We start from the raw sequence: 17,237 nt of genomic DNA on the forward strand, positions 1-17,237 counted from the left end.
GTATTTTTGGTCTAGTTTTTGGTGGAAATATGTTATTACACTTGAAATAAGACTAAACTAAATTATAAGTGACTTTTCAGAAACATACAGGATCTTTAGAGTCAGTAATTCCTTCACTTCGATGAAAAACGCTCTAGTTGCATTGGCAGATTGTTTCATTTATAACCAGAATCTGGTACATTTACTCAATTAATTTACCTGAGTAACGTTTTGGAAAAAAAGTACTTCTAGGAGTAAAACTATTCCTAAAACTCCTATTTCACTCAAATAAGAGTAATAAGAGTATTTCTACTCTTATTTGAGTAAAACTTCTGGATTTTCTTCCCACTGAATGAAGAACAAACATATTTTAAACAAAAATTCAACAGACACGGACACACAGCTGCAGTTTTTGTCAAAGTTTCATAAGATTTTTATTGAAAGATACTGATTTGGAAATATTTTATTTTGCCTGATTTTGTTATTTTTTTATTACTTATATGAATTATTCTCACCTTCATCCTTAAAATACAAAAATTTTCACTTAACTTTAACATTCACCAAATACTTTATTAGTCTTTCTTGAGTAATTTCTTGGACGGCTGCTTTTTACTTTTACTTAAGTAAAAATATGTTGAAGTATCATTACTCATCCTCGAGTACAGTGTTTGGGTACGCTGCTTACAAAATTGGAAAAATTTCTTGTTATAAATGAAATATTCTGGCAGTGCAACTAACATTTTTAACAATTATTAAGGAATTATTGTCCTTTTAGCATATCGTGTTGAAAAGTTACTTATAAGTTAGTTTCTGTGTCATTTCAAGTCTACTAAGATATTTACAAGAAACTAGACCAAAAATACTATTTTGTCCTTTCGCAGTGAGGACCCTGATGACCTTTTCTTTCTATTGCTACCATTAAAAAAGGAAAAACCTCTGCCCTAACTGTTCCAAAACAACATTTTCCTCAGGGACGTCCCTCCTGATTTCCACCCTTCCTCCACATCTAATACATCCTGAAAAGCCTCCAGAAGTTTCATCCACTTTCTGCTCAGACAGATGACGAAAACAGCATCTGAGCCTCAGTAGCACTCACCAAAATAGTAGCTATGATGATGTGCCTCTTCGCTGCTGAACGTAATTTAAGCTGATGGCAAATCAGCAGCAGTGATTGCCCTGATTGCTTGCATACATCAACTACACAACACAGTGGGAATTGACTGTAATTAAGTGGAGAAGATAATTTGCTGTCCGCTATGCAGAAGTAATCTTATATCAATAATCCTACAAACTCAGAACGTAATGATGTGAGAAGTAAGAGAAATGTGAGAAGATTGCCACTTATATTGTTTAAATATGCGTGCATTCTTGCAGAAACAGTCATTATTTTCATATTTCTCTGCTAAACATCTGAAATAACTTAAAATGCATTATACACTTGTTAAACTGCAGTTTTTAAAACGGCTTCTGGATCATTAAACCAGCATGATGCGCTTGTTTTTAAGCTTTCAGCTGTAATATTTTCTGCTTCACTGGTAAAAGATGACACATAAGACCCTCTCCAGCGCACATTGCAACGCTTCAGACTGTCTTGATGTAGTAAACATCATGTCAGCTCCATCTCTCACCTCAAACAGCTGAGGTATCTCCCTCCGTGCCAGATACTCCTTGGCATCGTTGGTATTCATCTCCAGCTGGGTTTCCTCTTTATTCTTAAATGAAAAACTTATCGGAGGCGGATTTTTTCCCACCTGTTTTCCCTCTGATCTATCTTTGGTTAATAAGCGAGTTCGTGACAGATCTCCTTTCAGCGCATTTTTTCCGCTCCTGTCCTTGCGGACTTCTCAAGTGGATTCCTGCAGGTGATGCCACTCCTTCTCAGTGGTGCGGATGCGTGGATCGGTTGGACTCTTTTTCTCGCCTCCCGCAGCGCTTCGCTTGCAGCGCGCTGCTCCGGTTTGGACGGCCTGTGCTCTGCTGACGGCAGCTTGCGGGTTCTGTATGGAGAAGTGCGCACGCCACGCCTCCTGGTGGCGTTTGCGGTTAGAACTGAAACTTCATGTTTACGCACGGTGCATCCACATGAAAGAGGATGAGGGCCACTGAAAAAACCCTCTGCCCTTAAACTCAGAATTAGGACTTTGTTCTCAGAATCATGCAAATTGTTTATGCATTAGACAAATGACATAGAGAAAATGTACAATGACATTTTCTCTATGTCATTGTACATAGAGAAAAAACTGCATTTCAGCCAAAAATCATTTTTTCTAGCTACAAAAGTCGAAAATTTGCTTGAAAAATCTGAAAATTTCTAATTTTTTCTAGCAAAGTTTTGACTTTTGGAGCGTGTTTTAATTTTTTTTGAACATTTCTAAGATTTATGTAATTTTTAAAAAAATTTTATTGGCCCTGACTTTAAATTCAAAATCAGTTTTTTTCCCCTCAGAATTGGGACTTTTTCTCTTTTTTTTTCTTCAAAATTTGAGTATTTATTAAAATCTGAAATGTTTGAATATGCATCATCACATTTTAAAACTCAAATCTATCTAAGAAAATTGGGACAAGCTTCTAAAGTGCAGATTTATAAATGATGTAGCATGGAAGACACGGTCTAACAACTTATTAATTTAAAGCTAGTGTAGATAAAAAGGGACTAAATTTCCTCCGAAGAAAAAAGTTTTTGTTTAGAAAAATTTTGAGATTAATCTAAAATTTTCTGATTTTTTTTCTAGCACATTTTTGACTTTTCAAAATCAGAAATTTCTCATTTTTCTCTAGAAACTTTCTGGCATTGTCTCAACATTTGAGTGTTTTGATTATCTGGTTTTTGTTCAGGGGTCCATTGGTGAACTATAATCTGGTTTCCACTTTTTAACTGTCTTCTTCCTCTCTGAGCGGCATTTAAGGACAAGTTGAGAGAATGCTCCTTTCAAAATGTGAAATATGTGCTACATTCATATTTACAAAATAAATATTAGCAGCCTATTCATAAAAAGTAGTTGGGTATATTATTATGGTGATGCATTGTACTTACTTCTGTGTAAATATTATCAGCTAAGTAAAATGTATTTGCATTTCTCCAGTAATGTGAACTTCAAAGTAATCCATCAATGTGAATCTTGATTATTTTAAAATCTGTACCATGACTTTATTGGTTTTAAACATTAATGTTCACTTTGTACATCTCCAAAGTATTTCAGAGGTTTGTTTAATATATTTAGGCTTGTCTGTCCCACTTTCAAATCTCTTCCCTGCTTTCTGATTAAAAATTATATAAAAGTTTAAGACAGTAGCTTGAGTTGCTCTTCACAGATATCATTATTATATAATGAGCTGTGAGTTGGGAAAGTGAGGGAAACAGCAGGTCAAAAAGCAGCAGCAGCAGCAGCAGTAGGGATTTGAGTAGCTTTCAGTGCTCTAAAATCACACACCCTGCTGTTTGACAGACTTGATTTTTATGCTGCCTGCTTATCAAACTGACTGTGCTGGACATGCATGAAGACATTTTGTACAGTTCTTCCTTTCAGAGCAAGCAGATACTGAAATACTTACTTTTAGCTTTTTACCAATTTGCAGGAGAGGATATTTGAATCCAAAGATGTCCAAATCAGTATCTAATAAGGAAGTAGTAATTATCTCAAAATATAAGATAATTAGCGTGAAGCCAATTTTTGTCTTCTGTTCAGTTTGAATGATGAACTAATCATAAAAAGACGTTTATCTCTAATTTCTCTTATAGATGGCATGTAAATAGAGCAGACAACATTAAAATCTGAAGACGGATAGAGCAGAAAGAAATTAACATAATAACAATTCAAGAGATGAACGTCTTTAATCTCCTGCAGTTGATATATTAAATCCATATGTCATCTTGATCGACCTTGATTACTGTCTTTGAAAGTGTTCCTCTCATCGTTTAATGACATGTACTTCAATTATCTTCTATATATTCGCCAGAATAAACATCCACATTTCATGAATTATTATTTTGTCGTCTTGTAGCTTAAGACACAAGACGATTTGAAAGAAAAGTATTATTAATAATAATATGACTTTTACTTTATTTATATCAATAAAGTAAAAGTTCTGTTGAGGCTCTAAATACATTTGGACCTTTGAGCAATGCAGCTCAAACAAAGCCAATCTTGTTTAACCAGGAAAAACATTTTGAATTTAAAGCCTCTTTTGAGAGACCCATATATATATATATATATATGGGTATATATATATATATATATATATATATATATATATATATATGGGTATATATATATATATATATAATAATTAGATAATAATAATAATAATTATATAATAATTAGAAAGTAGATTCCAGTTGGTGTGGTGAGCCAATACTACTACTATGATAACAACAACAACAACAACAACAACAATAATAGCAATAATATTAGATAAAAGAAATCTAAGCCGAATTGGGAACTTTTTACTACTCTTTGTAGTAGTAGAGGCTATATTTCATTATTCCTAAACCTCAGTGCTTTTTAGATGAAGCTGAACTATACCCGATTTGATTGAATTCAATAAAAACAATTTTGTCTCTCGTGAACTTTTATTTTGAAAGGTCTCGTACTGGAAGTAGTCGCGCAGTTTGGCTTTTTACTTCCTCGATGTCCAGCAGTGTTGACAGCGCTGCACAATGAAATTACTCACTTTATTAAGTTTATTCGTAACGTATTTAGTTACGGATTGCATTAATATCGAGGTGAGTATCAGTTTGTATTTCTACCTTCGGATTTCCTGCCGTATTTGTGTATTTCTGTGTTATATTTTATCAAACAAATCGCTTCCGGTTAGCTTGCTACGTTTCTTTATAAACCTTATTTCACTGCTGAATGAATCTTTTCGCTTCTAAATATCAGAATCACATAAAAAATAATATTATTTAACGTGTCTTGTTTTGTTTCTTTTATCAGAATACAGCAGGCCAGTTCTTTAGCAGCGGTCATACAAACAACTGGGCTGTTCTGGTCAGTATTTATTCATGAAGCTAACTGATTTTCTTCGTCAATGATGAGAGTAGCTTCCTGATTTCTTCCGGCTTTAAGAGACTTTTTCTTGTTTTACTGGACAAACAGGTGTGTACCTCCAGGTTCTGGTTCAACTACCGACATGTGGCCAATTCTCTGTCGGTGTACAGGAGCGTAAAGAGGCTGGGCATCCCTGACAGGTACCATTAGCCCAACAAATACAGGGTCAGGGCTCACTGCTAACTGGTGGTAATAACAGTAAAAAAAATCCAATTAGGAATGTTGTTCTGCTTGCCCGACGCGTTAAAATAGTTTTCTGTTTTTTTCATAAAATATGTGCAAAGTCCTGACAGAAAAAGGAGAACTAATAAAAAATTCTTTGCATAATTAATTTTTTTTCAGATTTTGCCTGAAACTTACTTCAAATATTCTTTTTCCGTAATTGTGATTAAATATGAATAATTTATTGGCTGCACTGTGATTAAGTTATGTATTTTCACCAATAAAAGTGGAAAAGTAGAACACTGAAACAAGCTTAATTCCTTACTTTTAGCAAAACTTACAGTAAAATTCTGAAATTAAGAAAAAATATTCAGTTTCTTCAACATAAAGTCAAATGCATTCAAAAAACTAAATAAAAACACTAAAGTAATGTATTTTACCACCAATAGAAATCACTCAACATCACTGACTTTATTATTTACCTATATTTAACAATATTAATGTATTTATTTCTTTGATTTTTTGTTTGTACCAGTCATATAGTTCTGATGCTGGCCGACGACATGGCTTGTAACCACAGAAATCCTAAACCGGCCACAGTGTTCAGCCACAAGAACATGGAGCTGAACGTCTACGGAGACGACGTTGAGGTGGATTACCGTGGATACGAGGTCGGTTTACCTCTGTGCTGCAAAACTGTTGCACTTGGCTTCTTTTTTAAAGCTTAATAATTAGATTATTTAAATAGACTATTTAATACTATTGTTAGTTCATAAATTACTGAACAGCTTAGCACCACAACACATTAAAGATCTGCTGTTGTGGTATCAAACTTCTAGACCTCTGAGAACCAAACATGGAGAAGCAGCATTCAGCTTCTGTGCATCAAAAATCTGGAATAAACTTCCAGAAAACTGCAAAGCACCTGAAACACTGAGATTCTTTAAATCAAGGCTAAAAATACATCTGTTTAAAGTTGAGTTTGTGCCATAATAATTTGATGTGTAAATGACGTCACTTGGAAAAATTTAATGCTTCAGCCATTTTTGTGTTTTTATGATGAAAAGCACTTTGAACTGGCTTACTACTGAACAGTGTATACAAATAAACTTGATTCATGGGAAAAAATAAACATTTTTTGATTAATTACACATGAAACATTATAAATAAATTGTTGTTAATGTTCCACAATGGGTCCCGTTTGTTTCAGGTGACAGTGGAGAACTTCCTGCGAGTCTTGACTGGACGGCTTCCCCCCAGCACTCCTCGCTCCAAACGCCTCCTGTCGGACGACCGAAGCAACATCCTCATATACCTCACTGGTATTTAATTATTTCCAGTCTAATTGACAGTTTTTAATCACCAAAACTGATTTATTATTCTCATTTGATCTCCTGTTATCAGGAAACTGCAGATGAAATCAGTTATTTTTTCTCTTGTTTATAAATTGCTTTGAATCTGAAAACTCCTACTTTTTTTTGAGTTGTGAACTCATCAGCAAACGTCTTGCTTTGATGCATAAGTGAAGCAAATGTTGTTGCTCCTTCTTTTTCAGGTAAATTCAAAACTGCTACCTTTATCAAAAAAACCTACATGACTATTTTTTCCTCATGTCAGAGAAAAACAAATCGATTGAAATTGCAATCAATAGCTCAGAAACAAAATAAAACTGGAAATTGCATACTTGAGAACAGAATTGCCCAGTTTTCTCTGTCAAGGTTTTAACATGTAATTCTCTGGGTTTAAATTGTTCAGTGCCCTTTTCCAGTTTAATCTCCCTTTTTTCTTTTTTCCAACGTTCAGTAGAGGAAACGTTCTAACATTTATTTAATGACTTTTTGATATGCAAAATATCACAACACAACAGCAGCGGTGAAGAAGGAAATGGCTTTAGGTTCAATTAATCTTATCTTTTCATGGTATTTTAGATGGGAAACATTGGAGGTATTGTGGGAGATGTCGTCTCTCCTCTTTCCAAAAAGGTTAATTTGCACTTTAATCAGTTAATTCAGGTTTCATGAGTTTGGTATTTAGAAAAATATGCTTTCTTATTGGTGCAAAGAACACTATAATATCAACATTTTAGTGGTGAAATATTAGCTTTTAGAGACTTCCTGACAAAGCAATTCTATTTTGACTTTTTAGAATTAAGCTCTTAGAGTATTTTCTGATTTTTATTAAAGCTGCTTCAAAAAACAAATATAAAATGTTCACCTTTTGATCGTTTGCCAAGTTTTTGTCAGAAAATTACTTACACCTTTTTTCCGTGTTTTTATTGTCATTTTCTGTCTCATTTTTATCTGCTATCAGTAAATGTCTCTTAGTATTGTATATTTTGTGTTTCATTCACAGGTCACGGTGGAAACGGCTTCCTTAAGTTTCAGGATTCGGAGGAGATCAGCAACGTGGAATTGGCTGATGCTTTTGAGCAAATGTGGCAGAAAAGAAGGTAAATTATGGAGAACTAATCCTGTCCTAATTAAGAATGACTCCAGAAAGTAATTCCCTAGAATAACTTTAGAATGTGTAAATAATTTGCTATAATAAATTAATTTTTGGCCAGTAAGTAATTTAACAAATTAATTAATTGGCTATTAAATGCTACAAAATAAAAGATTCAGTAGCTGACTTTATTTATATATCATATATAAATTGGTATTTTAGTTTCGATCTTCAGCTGTTGTTATTTTTCTCTCTTTATTTAATTAAGATAACACTAACCTTCTGTTTAGGTTTAAGCAATTAATCGGATTAATTGTCAACTGATTAGTCAGTAACTGGAGTTTACAGACTCAAAAAAAGGCCATTTGTTGAAAGAACATATTCACAGCAGTAATTAAGCAAAAACTGTACAAAAATGTATTTAAGATAAAAATCCATTATTTGTCTGTAAATATTTTCTACCCAGAATAGTTCTGTCTTTACCTAGTTGAAATTTCATTTTAAAAAAATCTTCTACTTTTTTTATATCAATAGATTATTATTTCAGAAATGCCTGAGCTTTTCTCATTTTAAAGTGTTTTTTAGCTGTCGTTGATCATGAAGCGTTCACTAAAGGAATGTCATGTTGTTGCATTTTTGGCAATTTTTTTTATTTAAAAATGAATTAAATTATTTCTTTACCTTCATCTTTTAATATATTTCTAATATTGTATATAAAAATTGCAAAAGTGTTTTTTTTTCAATTAATTTATACTAAAATACTTATTAGTTGCAGCTCTACTTTTGCTTTGTGCAGGTATATTAGATACAAATAACAATATTAATGTACAGTTTTGATTGATTCCATCTTAGTTTTATTTTGACTTGATATATTTTAAGTTTGTGTCTCTTGTTTCGCTTTTATTTTTATTTTTGAAAAGTCTCATGCAAATTAAATTTATTTCAATTAGGTTGCAATAAAACAACAGCTTTAACTTGTAATAAAGTGATAAATCAATGCACCACTTATTTCTTCTCATGTGATCTGTAACACTGGAGAGGCTCATATGAATCTAGATGATTGAGTTTGATAATTTGGCTTTACTGTCCCTTGTGGGTTTGTAATGGGCGACCGGGAGGAGAAACCAGGCTAATCAAAGACGTATTCCAGCTCCTTGACCTATTTTATTTATATAAACCATCATATAGAGCTGCATTATCATAGAGCTACGTCATGCAGATCTGACTAACGAAACCTGAGAAGTGGCTCGTTTACTCCAAACTGTTTGTCACCTGTGTCTGTGCCACAGTGCTAATGTGATAATTGCTCTCTTTAGCTTCTTAATTAGTGCCACCTCCTTTTATTCTTCTCAAACCAGCTTGATTTGATTATTTATGTTTGACCAAATGAGGGGGGAAGAGGTTTTTCTTAGAGGAGGAGAGCAGAAGGATGGAAGGAGGTGGAATAGCGTGTAGGCGTGTTGGCGGGACTGAATGGTGCTGATGCTTTTACTCGGTGGCCATGGTAACTGCAGCGTGAAGGGTTGTGTGATAACAGCTTTTTTTATTGGAGCAAATGGACAAGTGTGATGCCAGCTGTGTGCCCTGTGATTGGGGTGTATTAGAAAATGAGTTTGATCGTTTCGTGTCTCTGTCCAGGTACAACGAGCTGCTCTTCATCATCGACACCTGTCAGGGCGCCTCCATGTACGAGAGGTTTTACTCTCCAAACATCATGGCTCTGGCCAGCAGTCAGGTCGGGGAAGACTCCCTATCGGTGAGTTATTCCCCCTCATAACGACTCAAAGGGTAAATGAAATCATCCAGCAGTTTTGGCAGGTTTTTAATGCCATAGTTTTGTTTACTGTGAGTGCCGACTAGACCACAGTGCATCTTCCTTATTGCAGTGAAGTTGAGAAAAAATGCTTAGTTATATAAACATTTATCTGATTATTAACGTCCAGACTTAGCGAAGCAAGCTCCGCCATCTTGAATCAACTGGCTTCGCTTTGGGATGATCAGAGACGCCCTCTGGTGGATGGCGGGAAAACTACAACACTAAAAGAAGGTCTAACCGGAGTCTTATAGTTAATCCAATGAAACTAATTTGATTATAACAAACTATTAATTGGCAATTAATCGCAATCGTTTAATTATTTCCATGCCTATCCAGGCTAACTTATTGTGCACTGTAAAAAAAGTATTTTTTTTCTTTGCATAAAGAAATGGCCAAAAGTTATAGTTTTATTTAAAAATTGGTTATTTTATTTACTTGTTTTGGGCCTTTTTCTGGTGAAACACTGCTATATAGAGATGTTTTGAACTAAAAACACATCTAGAAAGAAGTGGGGAAAAATTGGAAGATTTTCTTCTATAAAGGCTGTATGTTTATACAATCTATTATATACTCAGTTTTCCTTGTTCAATAAGAGATGCAGTAAGATGCACATTCATTCATTTAAGTTTTATACTCTTTCATGTGTGATAAAAAGATAGATATTTTATCTATCTTGGTTGATAAAATACAACAAAGATGGTATTTTATCTTTGTTGAAAATACCAAAATAAGCACTTCCAGTGATCATTTTCCTGTTGCACAGATTGATTTTACTCTCTCCTGTCCAAATAGCAGAACCGCACATTTACCCCACCAATGAGCGAAGCAGAGTTATGAAAACACATTTCTTCAGATGTCATTGCCCAGCACTTACTGGCTGCTCTCTAAAACTCACTTAAACTCTGAGAAGTGATTTCCTCCTATCGGAAGATTACATTTACACAGCTGGTGCAGTAATATGCTTTTGAGTATTGGTATCAAAACAAATCTTTTAATTTTATAATTAAATGAAAGGGATATTGGGGGAGGAAAACATTAGCAGTATGTATATTTCTTTAATTTGTAAAGTTTTTTATTGGAAAATTCACCAAGTGGTGCATATTAAATAAATGTTGAGCTGTAAAATAACAAAAAATAAAACAAACACATTAAAGTAAATACATTTAGAACAAAGACAAAACAGAACATAACCAAGTGATATCACAACAAAAATCTAATTGTTTAACTTGGCATTTATTTTTGAAATTTTCGTCATTATTATTTTCATTTTCTCTATTATTTCTTATTTTATTGCCACACAGATATTTTGGGTAGATGTGGAAAAGAGAGAGGAAAAAAACAGCAACAAAAATGGCAATATTTAAAAATGCAGCCATAATCATCTTTTTTGTTTCTTGTTTCTTTTTTAGCACCAACCAGATCTGGGAATAGGAGTCCATTTAATGGATCGCTACACCTTCTACCTGCTGGAGTTCCTGGAGGACATCCACCCGGCGAGCAAAGCCAACATGAACGACCTGGTGAGGAGCGTTTTCTTTTTAATGTTTTTATGAATGGCCTCAACTGATTTTCTCACTTCTGAAATCTTACAGGTTTTAAAAAAAACATGTATGAAAGCTTTACCAACCTGTACCAGCGAGTCTGTTTACAGCAGGGGTCTTAAACTCCAGTCCTCGAGGGCCGCAGTCCTGCAACTTTTAGATGTGCCTCTGCTGCACCACCTGAATAGAATAATTAAGGCTCTGGAGAACTGATCTACACAAGGTGGAGGTAATTAAGCCATTTCATTCCAGTGTTTTGTACCTGTGGCTCATCTAAAAACTGCAGGACTGCGGCCCTCGAGGCCTGGAGTTTGAGACCCCTGATTTACAGTAACTTTGGTATTCATACCCCTTGATTTGATCGACTTCCTACCACAAACTGCTATATTTTTTAGAACAGTTTCAGTGCAGAATTGGAAAGTGTAAAGAAAATACAAAACCCACAGGGAAAAAAAATTAGTATTACTGTAAAAAGTTCATCATGGAGGATGCGTGGCAGTGAATGTGAGGTTGCTGGCTGCCTCAGATGAAAGACACGCAGGTCTCCCTGGACTTGTCCAGACTTGAAAGAGAATCTGTAACAAAGTGTGGAGCCGGCTTGCGTTTGACCCAGGACTCGGGGATTGTGTGTTCGCGCTCTGCGCCGCGGCTCGGCCTCAGCGTTTCCTTTCTTTTCATCTTTTGGTCTCCTGCAGAGATCCATTGAGCCATTGGGCCCAGGAGGAGTGTTGTCTGAAAACGACTTGGTTACTCTGTGTGCTCTGACTAATGCTAATTATACGTTCCAGTTGTTCTGTTTCTGTAGATGCACTCTCTGTTCTGGTGCTTTTTTTGGATTTACTGATCAATTCTATAGATTTTCTTGACAAGCCCATTAAGTTTTTAAATTCAGTCTGAAAAGCTTTGACCTTTCTAAAGAAACTTCTGTCAGATTTGCTATAAGGCTTTAGTTTGTGATTTTGTTTCCAGTCCTATTGGACTAACAGAGATTATGCTCAGGTCAGGCTAATGATTTCTTTTTTCTTAAATAAATTGCTCAATTACTAATGGAAATATTTTTCCAACTCTAACAATCCAAGCACCAAAAATACCTGCAGAATAAACTTAAACCTTGTGAGTTTTATCACACTTGCTTCTCTAAAGTGCAGTAAATTATTGGTTGAACTAAATTTTTCCAAAATTTACTATGAAAGTACGGGAGACTGTAAAATACCAGTTAGAAAAAGTTACTGCATTTAGTTGTTGTTTTCTGTTCGGACTTCAAATTCAAATTTAGGACTAAAAATTATTACATCACTGAACAGTTTCAGGAAATATGGATAATCAAAACTACTAATTTCTTGTTTTATTTATTTTTAAACTAGCTAATACTTTTAGGTGCCTTTTATTATGGATGTAACTTTTTGTTTTAGCTGCATATTGAAATTTGACATAAATCACAAGTCATGAATGTTGCTATGCATGTAAATTGTTATCTTTTTAAATCCTTTCCATCATCTTACTTGGGGACTGCAGATGAAAATTAGCCTCTCTGTCTAAATCTGGGATGTTTACGTGATGTATTCACGTTAACATGCATTATCCCCTTTATAAAATAAATAAAATTCAGAATGCACAAATTTCTTCTGTTTTTTTTTTTTGTCACACTTAAATATTTCAAATAATCAAACAAATATTGATATTGAACAAACATGAGCTAAGTAAATACAAAAAGCTGCGTCTGATTGCCAGTTTCTTCCATTACAGTGAGGCGGTATTATATAAAATTTATTTTTTTGAGCTTTATGTCATGTTATAATGTTATTCAGTCATCTAAAACATATCTGGAACGTTGCTTTGATTCTTTCACGCATGTTTAATCCCCTTTGACAAGAAAATAAAACAGGGGCACATTCAGAACTCTGATGTGCAAGCATATCTTGGATTACCTTTTGTCTTGTTTTATTCAGTTGATTCCACTGTGTAGCTATTTTGAAGTTTGTAGTTGCTTCTTAATTTATTATTCTCTTCTCCTTAGTTCAAAGTTTGTCCCAAGAGTCAGTGCGTGTCCACTCCGGGTCATCGGACCGACCTTTTCCAGAGGGATCCGGGAAGCGTCCTCATCACAGATTTCTTCGGCAGCGTCCGCAAAGTTGAGATCACCACTGAAGTTGTAAACTTAACGGACCCCATCGAGCAAGTGGACGAGAGGTAAACTGAGCTCATAACATTAGTTCCACTTAAATAGAAATGTTTATACATATATATGTTTATTTTAATCTATGCTCGCTCATTATGGGGTTTTTTTGTGAATTTTTTCAATGATTTATTACATTTTTCTAGGGTGAAATCAATATGCAATTAAAACCAGCTCTTGATGCGCAAGTTAAAGGTTTTCTTTTCCATCACCATCATCCGTATTGTACCAAAATTATACATACAGGATCAAATATGTAGCTACTAGTTTGTTTTTTTTGTCCATTTCAAGATGGCAAAGTCTGTCCATATTCTTTTGAAAAGACACATGTCTCTAGTTAATATTTTGGTATGATAGCCCTTCCAAAGTGGTAGCTGAGTCATTGTTATCATGTCATAAAGTTAACAACCTCTTTGGATAAATTCTCTTTAGCTGTTTACACCTTGATTTTAGTATCCCTGGAAACAGACGTCCTAATGTGATCTGCTTAATTCATTAGGTCTGTTGAAGACACAGATGTGCATACATAGACATAAAACAGCTTTATGAAGAAAGAACAGTTTAAATAGATGATTAAAAGGCCAAAATAAACTTCTGGCCACATAATTGAGTTTATAGGATGAATAAAAATAGTCGATGGAAAAAACTTTCTGTTACGCCAACTTTCTGGAAGTGGGACAACCTGGATAAAAGCCTCATTAAGGCCAACTTGCCTGTGCTTTTATTGAAGTGCCGTGGGCCAAATTCATTCATTGTTTCTCTCCAAACTTAATGAGACTTTGATTTTAGTCCAGAACGCGTTTTATTGGTGTATAGATTTCTCCACTGGTAATGTGTTGAGTGGCCTGTTTTCAGAAGAGTAAGCTTCTCATTAAGGTCAAGTGTTTCTACTGGATGGATGATCCAACTCTTTACCGTCAGACTGACTCGCAGTAGGAGTTTGTGAGGTAATTATCCAGTTTATTCAGATCAACCAAAGCACACTAAAGCCTTAGTTCAGACCACAATAAAGCTCATAATGAGACAGTTTCTTTTGTCTGTCTCAAGCTGTACATCTCAGTCTATGTTAGGTGGTTTGAGTGATGGGGTTTGGCGCCCTCTGCTGGGTATTTATTATTTTCTGATTCATTTTAGCAGCTGTGATTGACAAACCCCGCCACTAGATGGCAGTAGAGAGCTTTCACTAGTGACATACTGTTTTCTCCCTCATAAACACAAACTTATCTTAAATTAATCTCAGTTCACACAGAAAGCCTCCATTTACTTTTATATTAAAACACACTTCCTCCTCCTCCACACTAGTTTGGAGGTTTTATATTTCTAAATAAAAACAAACATTCAGCACAAATGTACACAAAAACACACACTCTTATTAATTTCATTAAACAGAGTTTAATTAGACCACCAGAAGGAATAAGGAGGATATTTCTTTGCTGAGCTACTAATCAAAGGAACATTTCAATGAAAGTTTTGGTCAGTGACTATTTTGGCCCCAGGCCTGGTAGCCATTGCACGCAACTCTCCCCTATTACTTTATTATTGATTAAGCCTGACGCATTAGGTCTGCCACGACACAGAATCATAGCACAGTTTGTTATTGAGCTGGCAGCTGGCCTGATTCAGTCACACAGAGACACACTTCTTCTTTCTGATGCAAGGTTTCAGCAATCCCCTTATTCATTTGATGCTCGACGGAGCAAAGTTTGCAGAAGAGCCCGAGGACCAGCAGGCGTTGCCCCGCCTCTGCTTCCAAGAATCTGTACTTTTCATGCTACAGGAACTTCACAGTTTTTTAAACACCTGGACTTAATCTGCTCAGGGTCAAATTGTAGAGTTGTGTGTGAGAATCTTCTGAACTGGAGACCTGATTAATTTTTAAAGTCAGATTTGATCTCTAAAATCAGGATTATTAAGTCATCTTCTGGGGGTTGATGCGTTCGCCTCAGAAGTTGCAGATTAAGCAAATGAGAATTTGTTTTCGACATGTGAAATGGTAGGTGTGATGCTAATTAGGCTCTAAAAATGCATCTTTGGCAGAAACCGAGCTGAATCTGATTAAACCTGAGATGTTTCCCTTCATTGCATCAGGCAGTAAACAGCAGTTTGCTACTTTTGGTATTGAATTTGTTTGTTGTTGGCCAGCAGCTAATCCACCATTTTTCAAGGTACTTCAATAAATCAAACAGTTACTGATTACAGTTACTTAGCACTCAGCTGAACAATTACAAGTGGAAGCTAAATCTCCGAATTGAAAGTGCAGTGAAGCCCAACATTACACACACGTCTGACAGATTTAGACTTATTCATTCAGCAAAGGAGTTTGTTTCTGATGGCTTTCTCTGTAAAAGATTATGAAAAAGGATTTCTGAATTTGAAGAAAAGTGGCATGTCCAACTGTTTAATTGTCAGTAATCAATGGACAATTATCTATTGGCATTAAAGTGTAATATTGCAGTTGCTGACCAGTTAGTTTGTTTCCACTGGTACCACTGGTATTCAGATGTGATGCTTTCAGTTTGGAAGGCCTTATTGTGCAGAATTCATGTTAACTGAATATTTTACACTTTTGACCATTTTTTAAAACGGTATCTGAAAAATCTGAAGGCCTTCTGTCATCTTGACAGATTTCAGTTCACACACCTGACCCCTTGGTAGGGATGTGCAGACATTTTAATTTTCATTGTGGAGGTAACTAAAGAAATAAGATTCATATAGGAGTATCTGGGCATTATCTTCTTTCTGGACACTGGAACTATCTGATGCATCTCACTATCACTATCTCCAACAGCTCACTATCACTATCTCCAACAGCTGACGGTGTTGGAGACTTTGGAGTGTGTGTAACCATTAAAAATCACAAACTGGTGCAGCTGAACCACTGGTACAGAAGGAGCACATACAGAAAACCCTTAAGGCAATCTTGCAAACTTCTGATCACTTAAGTTGGAGAAATGTTCCCTGAGTTCAAAACTTTGGCTGTAGTGATGGTTGTGATTCCAGACTCCGATGAGGCAGCAGAGTGCGTCTTCAGTTGGTATGATGATTTTATGGGAGTTTTTCTTCTAAACGCTGAGGCTCTGATGCATCCCAACATAAAACATCCAATTTAATTATTCAAAAATTATCAAAAAATTGAGAATAAGTTTTAGTTAAAAGGCATCATATTCCTCCATGTGAACCTTTCCTGGTCATCTTAACCTTCTTAAAACTCCTTCACTGCATCCTTGATACTTTGTCGTCATTTTTTTTCGTTTCCCAGGTAGTTTCATCATTTTCTGTACAATATATCCTACGGCCCTCCTTCACATGAGCCCAAACTACCTCAGCTGTCCGTTTGTAACTTTGTGTCCACCTGAGGGTGTCCCTCTCCTGAACACTGAACCAAATCTGTCCTGACCCACCGTTGAACAGATCCTCTTCTCAGAGGCCATAATCACTGAAACAAATGACTGTGGTTTATTTAGCAGAAATACTTCTTCGGTTATGATCAAAATGTGTCTAAAAAAATCTTTCTAAGGCCTTACAGTGGGAGCATTTTGTCCATCATTTTCTCATTCAAGTGAACTGTGGTTGGGTGTTTTTTTTTTTTAAATGGATAAAACAGTAAATGTGCCTTCCAGGATCCTGGTGAGGCTGTAGAGCTGGTCCACTGTTGTTCCTGAACCTGACCATTGGGCAGACTCTCCACTCTAGGCAGGCTAAGTAGTGTGATTCCCCCTGTATTTGGACTCCCCTCCTGGTCTGAAAATAAAGAGGAACTGCCACCAGTTTCTACATGATGTAGTAGAAGTGTGTCATTTAGCAACCATACAAAGTACAGACCCATAAAGGGGACCCATTATTTATGCAAAATTAACATTTTGTACTTTTTTATTCTTCCGTTTGAATCTCTACTGCTTCTAAAAACATCCCATGTGCTTTAAGAGGCCATTAAAGGCAGGCAAATTTGTTTTTTGGTGTGGAAAAAGAGCAGTTTTAAAAACCTCCCAATAAAGTCACAATGTACCATTTCCTAGCAACCCAAGCAGAACTCCAGAACATTTGGTCAGCTGGTTTTACTGCTGTATATGCAT

At 35.4% G+C, this 17,237-nt stretch overlaps 2 protein-coding genes across 2 annotated transcripts in view; one reads left to right on the forward strand and one right to left on the reverse strand.

Annotated features, from left to right (window-relative positions):
• ak5 (adenylate kinase 5) overlaps positions 1-1,995 on the reverse strand; it is an 89,033-nt gene extending 87,038 nt beyond the window's left edge. The window contains exon 1 of the mRNA XM_044133668.1: positions 1,608-1,995. Within this exon, the coding sequence (XP_043989603.1) occupies positions 1,608-1,667 (60 nt within the window). The 5' untranslated portion in view covers positions 1,668-1,995. The remainder of the gene's footprint in view (positions 1-1,607) is intronic.
• A 2,552-nt stretch (positions 1,996-4,547) lies between these two features.
• The window catches only part of pigk (phosphatidylinositol glycan anchor biosynthesis, class K), a 45,523-nt gene continuing 32,833 nt past the window's right edge, over positions 4,548-17,237 (forward strand). The window contains exons 1-9 of the mRNA XM_044133670.1: positions 4,548-4,702; positions 4,914-4,967; positions 5,076-5,167; positions 5,725-5,860; positions 6,400-6,511; positions 7,542-7,638; positions 9,270-9,387; positions 10,857-10,967; positions 13,006-13,178. Of these exons, the coding sequence (XP_043989605.1) occupies positions 4,637-4,702; positions 4,914-4,967; positions 5,076-5,167; positions 5,725-5,860; positions 6,400-6,511; positions 7,542-7,638; positions 9,270-9,387; positions 10,857-10,967; positions 13,006-13,178 (959 nt within the window). The 5' untranslated portion in view covers positions 4,548-4,636. The remainder of the gene's footprint in view (positions 4,703-4,913; positions 4,968-5,075; positions 5,168-5,724; positions 5,861-6,399; positions 6,512-7,541; positions 7,639-9,269; positions 9,388-10,856; positions 10,968-13,005; positions 13,179-17,237) is intronic.

The sequence above is a fragment of the Gambusia affinis genome, linkage group LG12 (assembly GCF_019740435.1).
Source record: "Gambusia affinis linkage group LG12, SWU_Gaff_1.0, whole genome shotgun sequence".
Lineage (NCBI taxonomy): Eukaryota > Metazoa > Chordata > Actinopteri > Cyprinodontiformes > Poeciliidae > Gambusia > Gambusia affinis.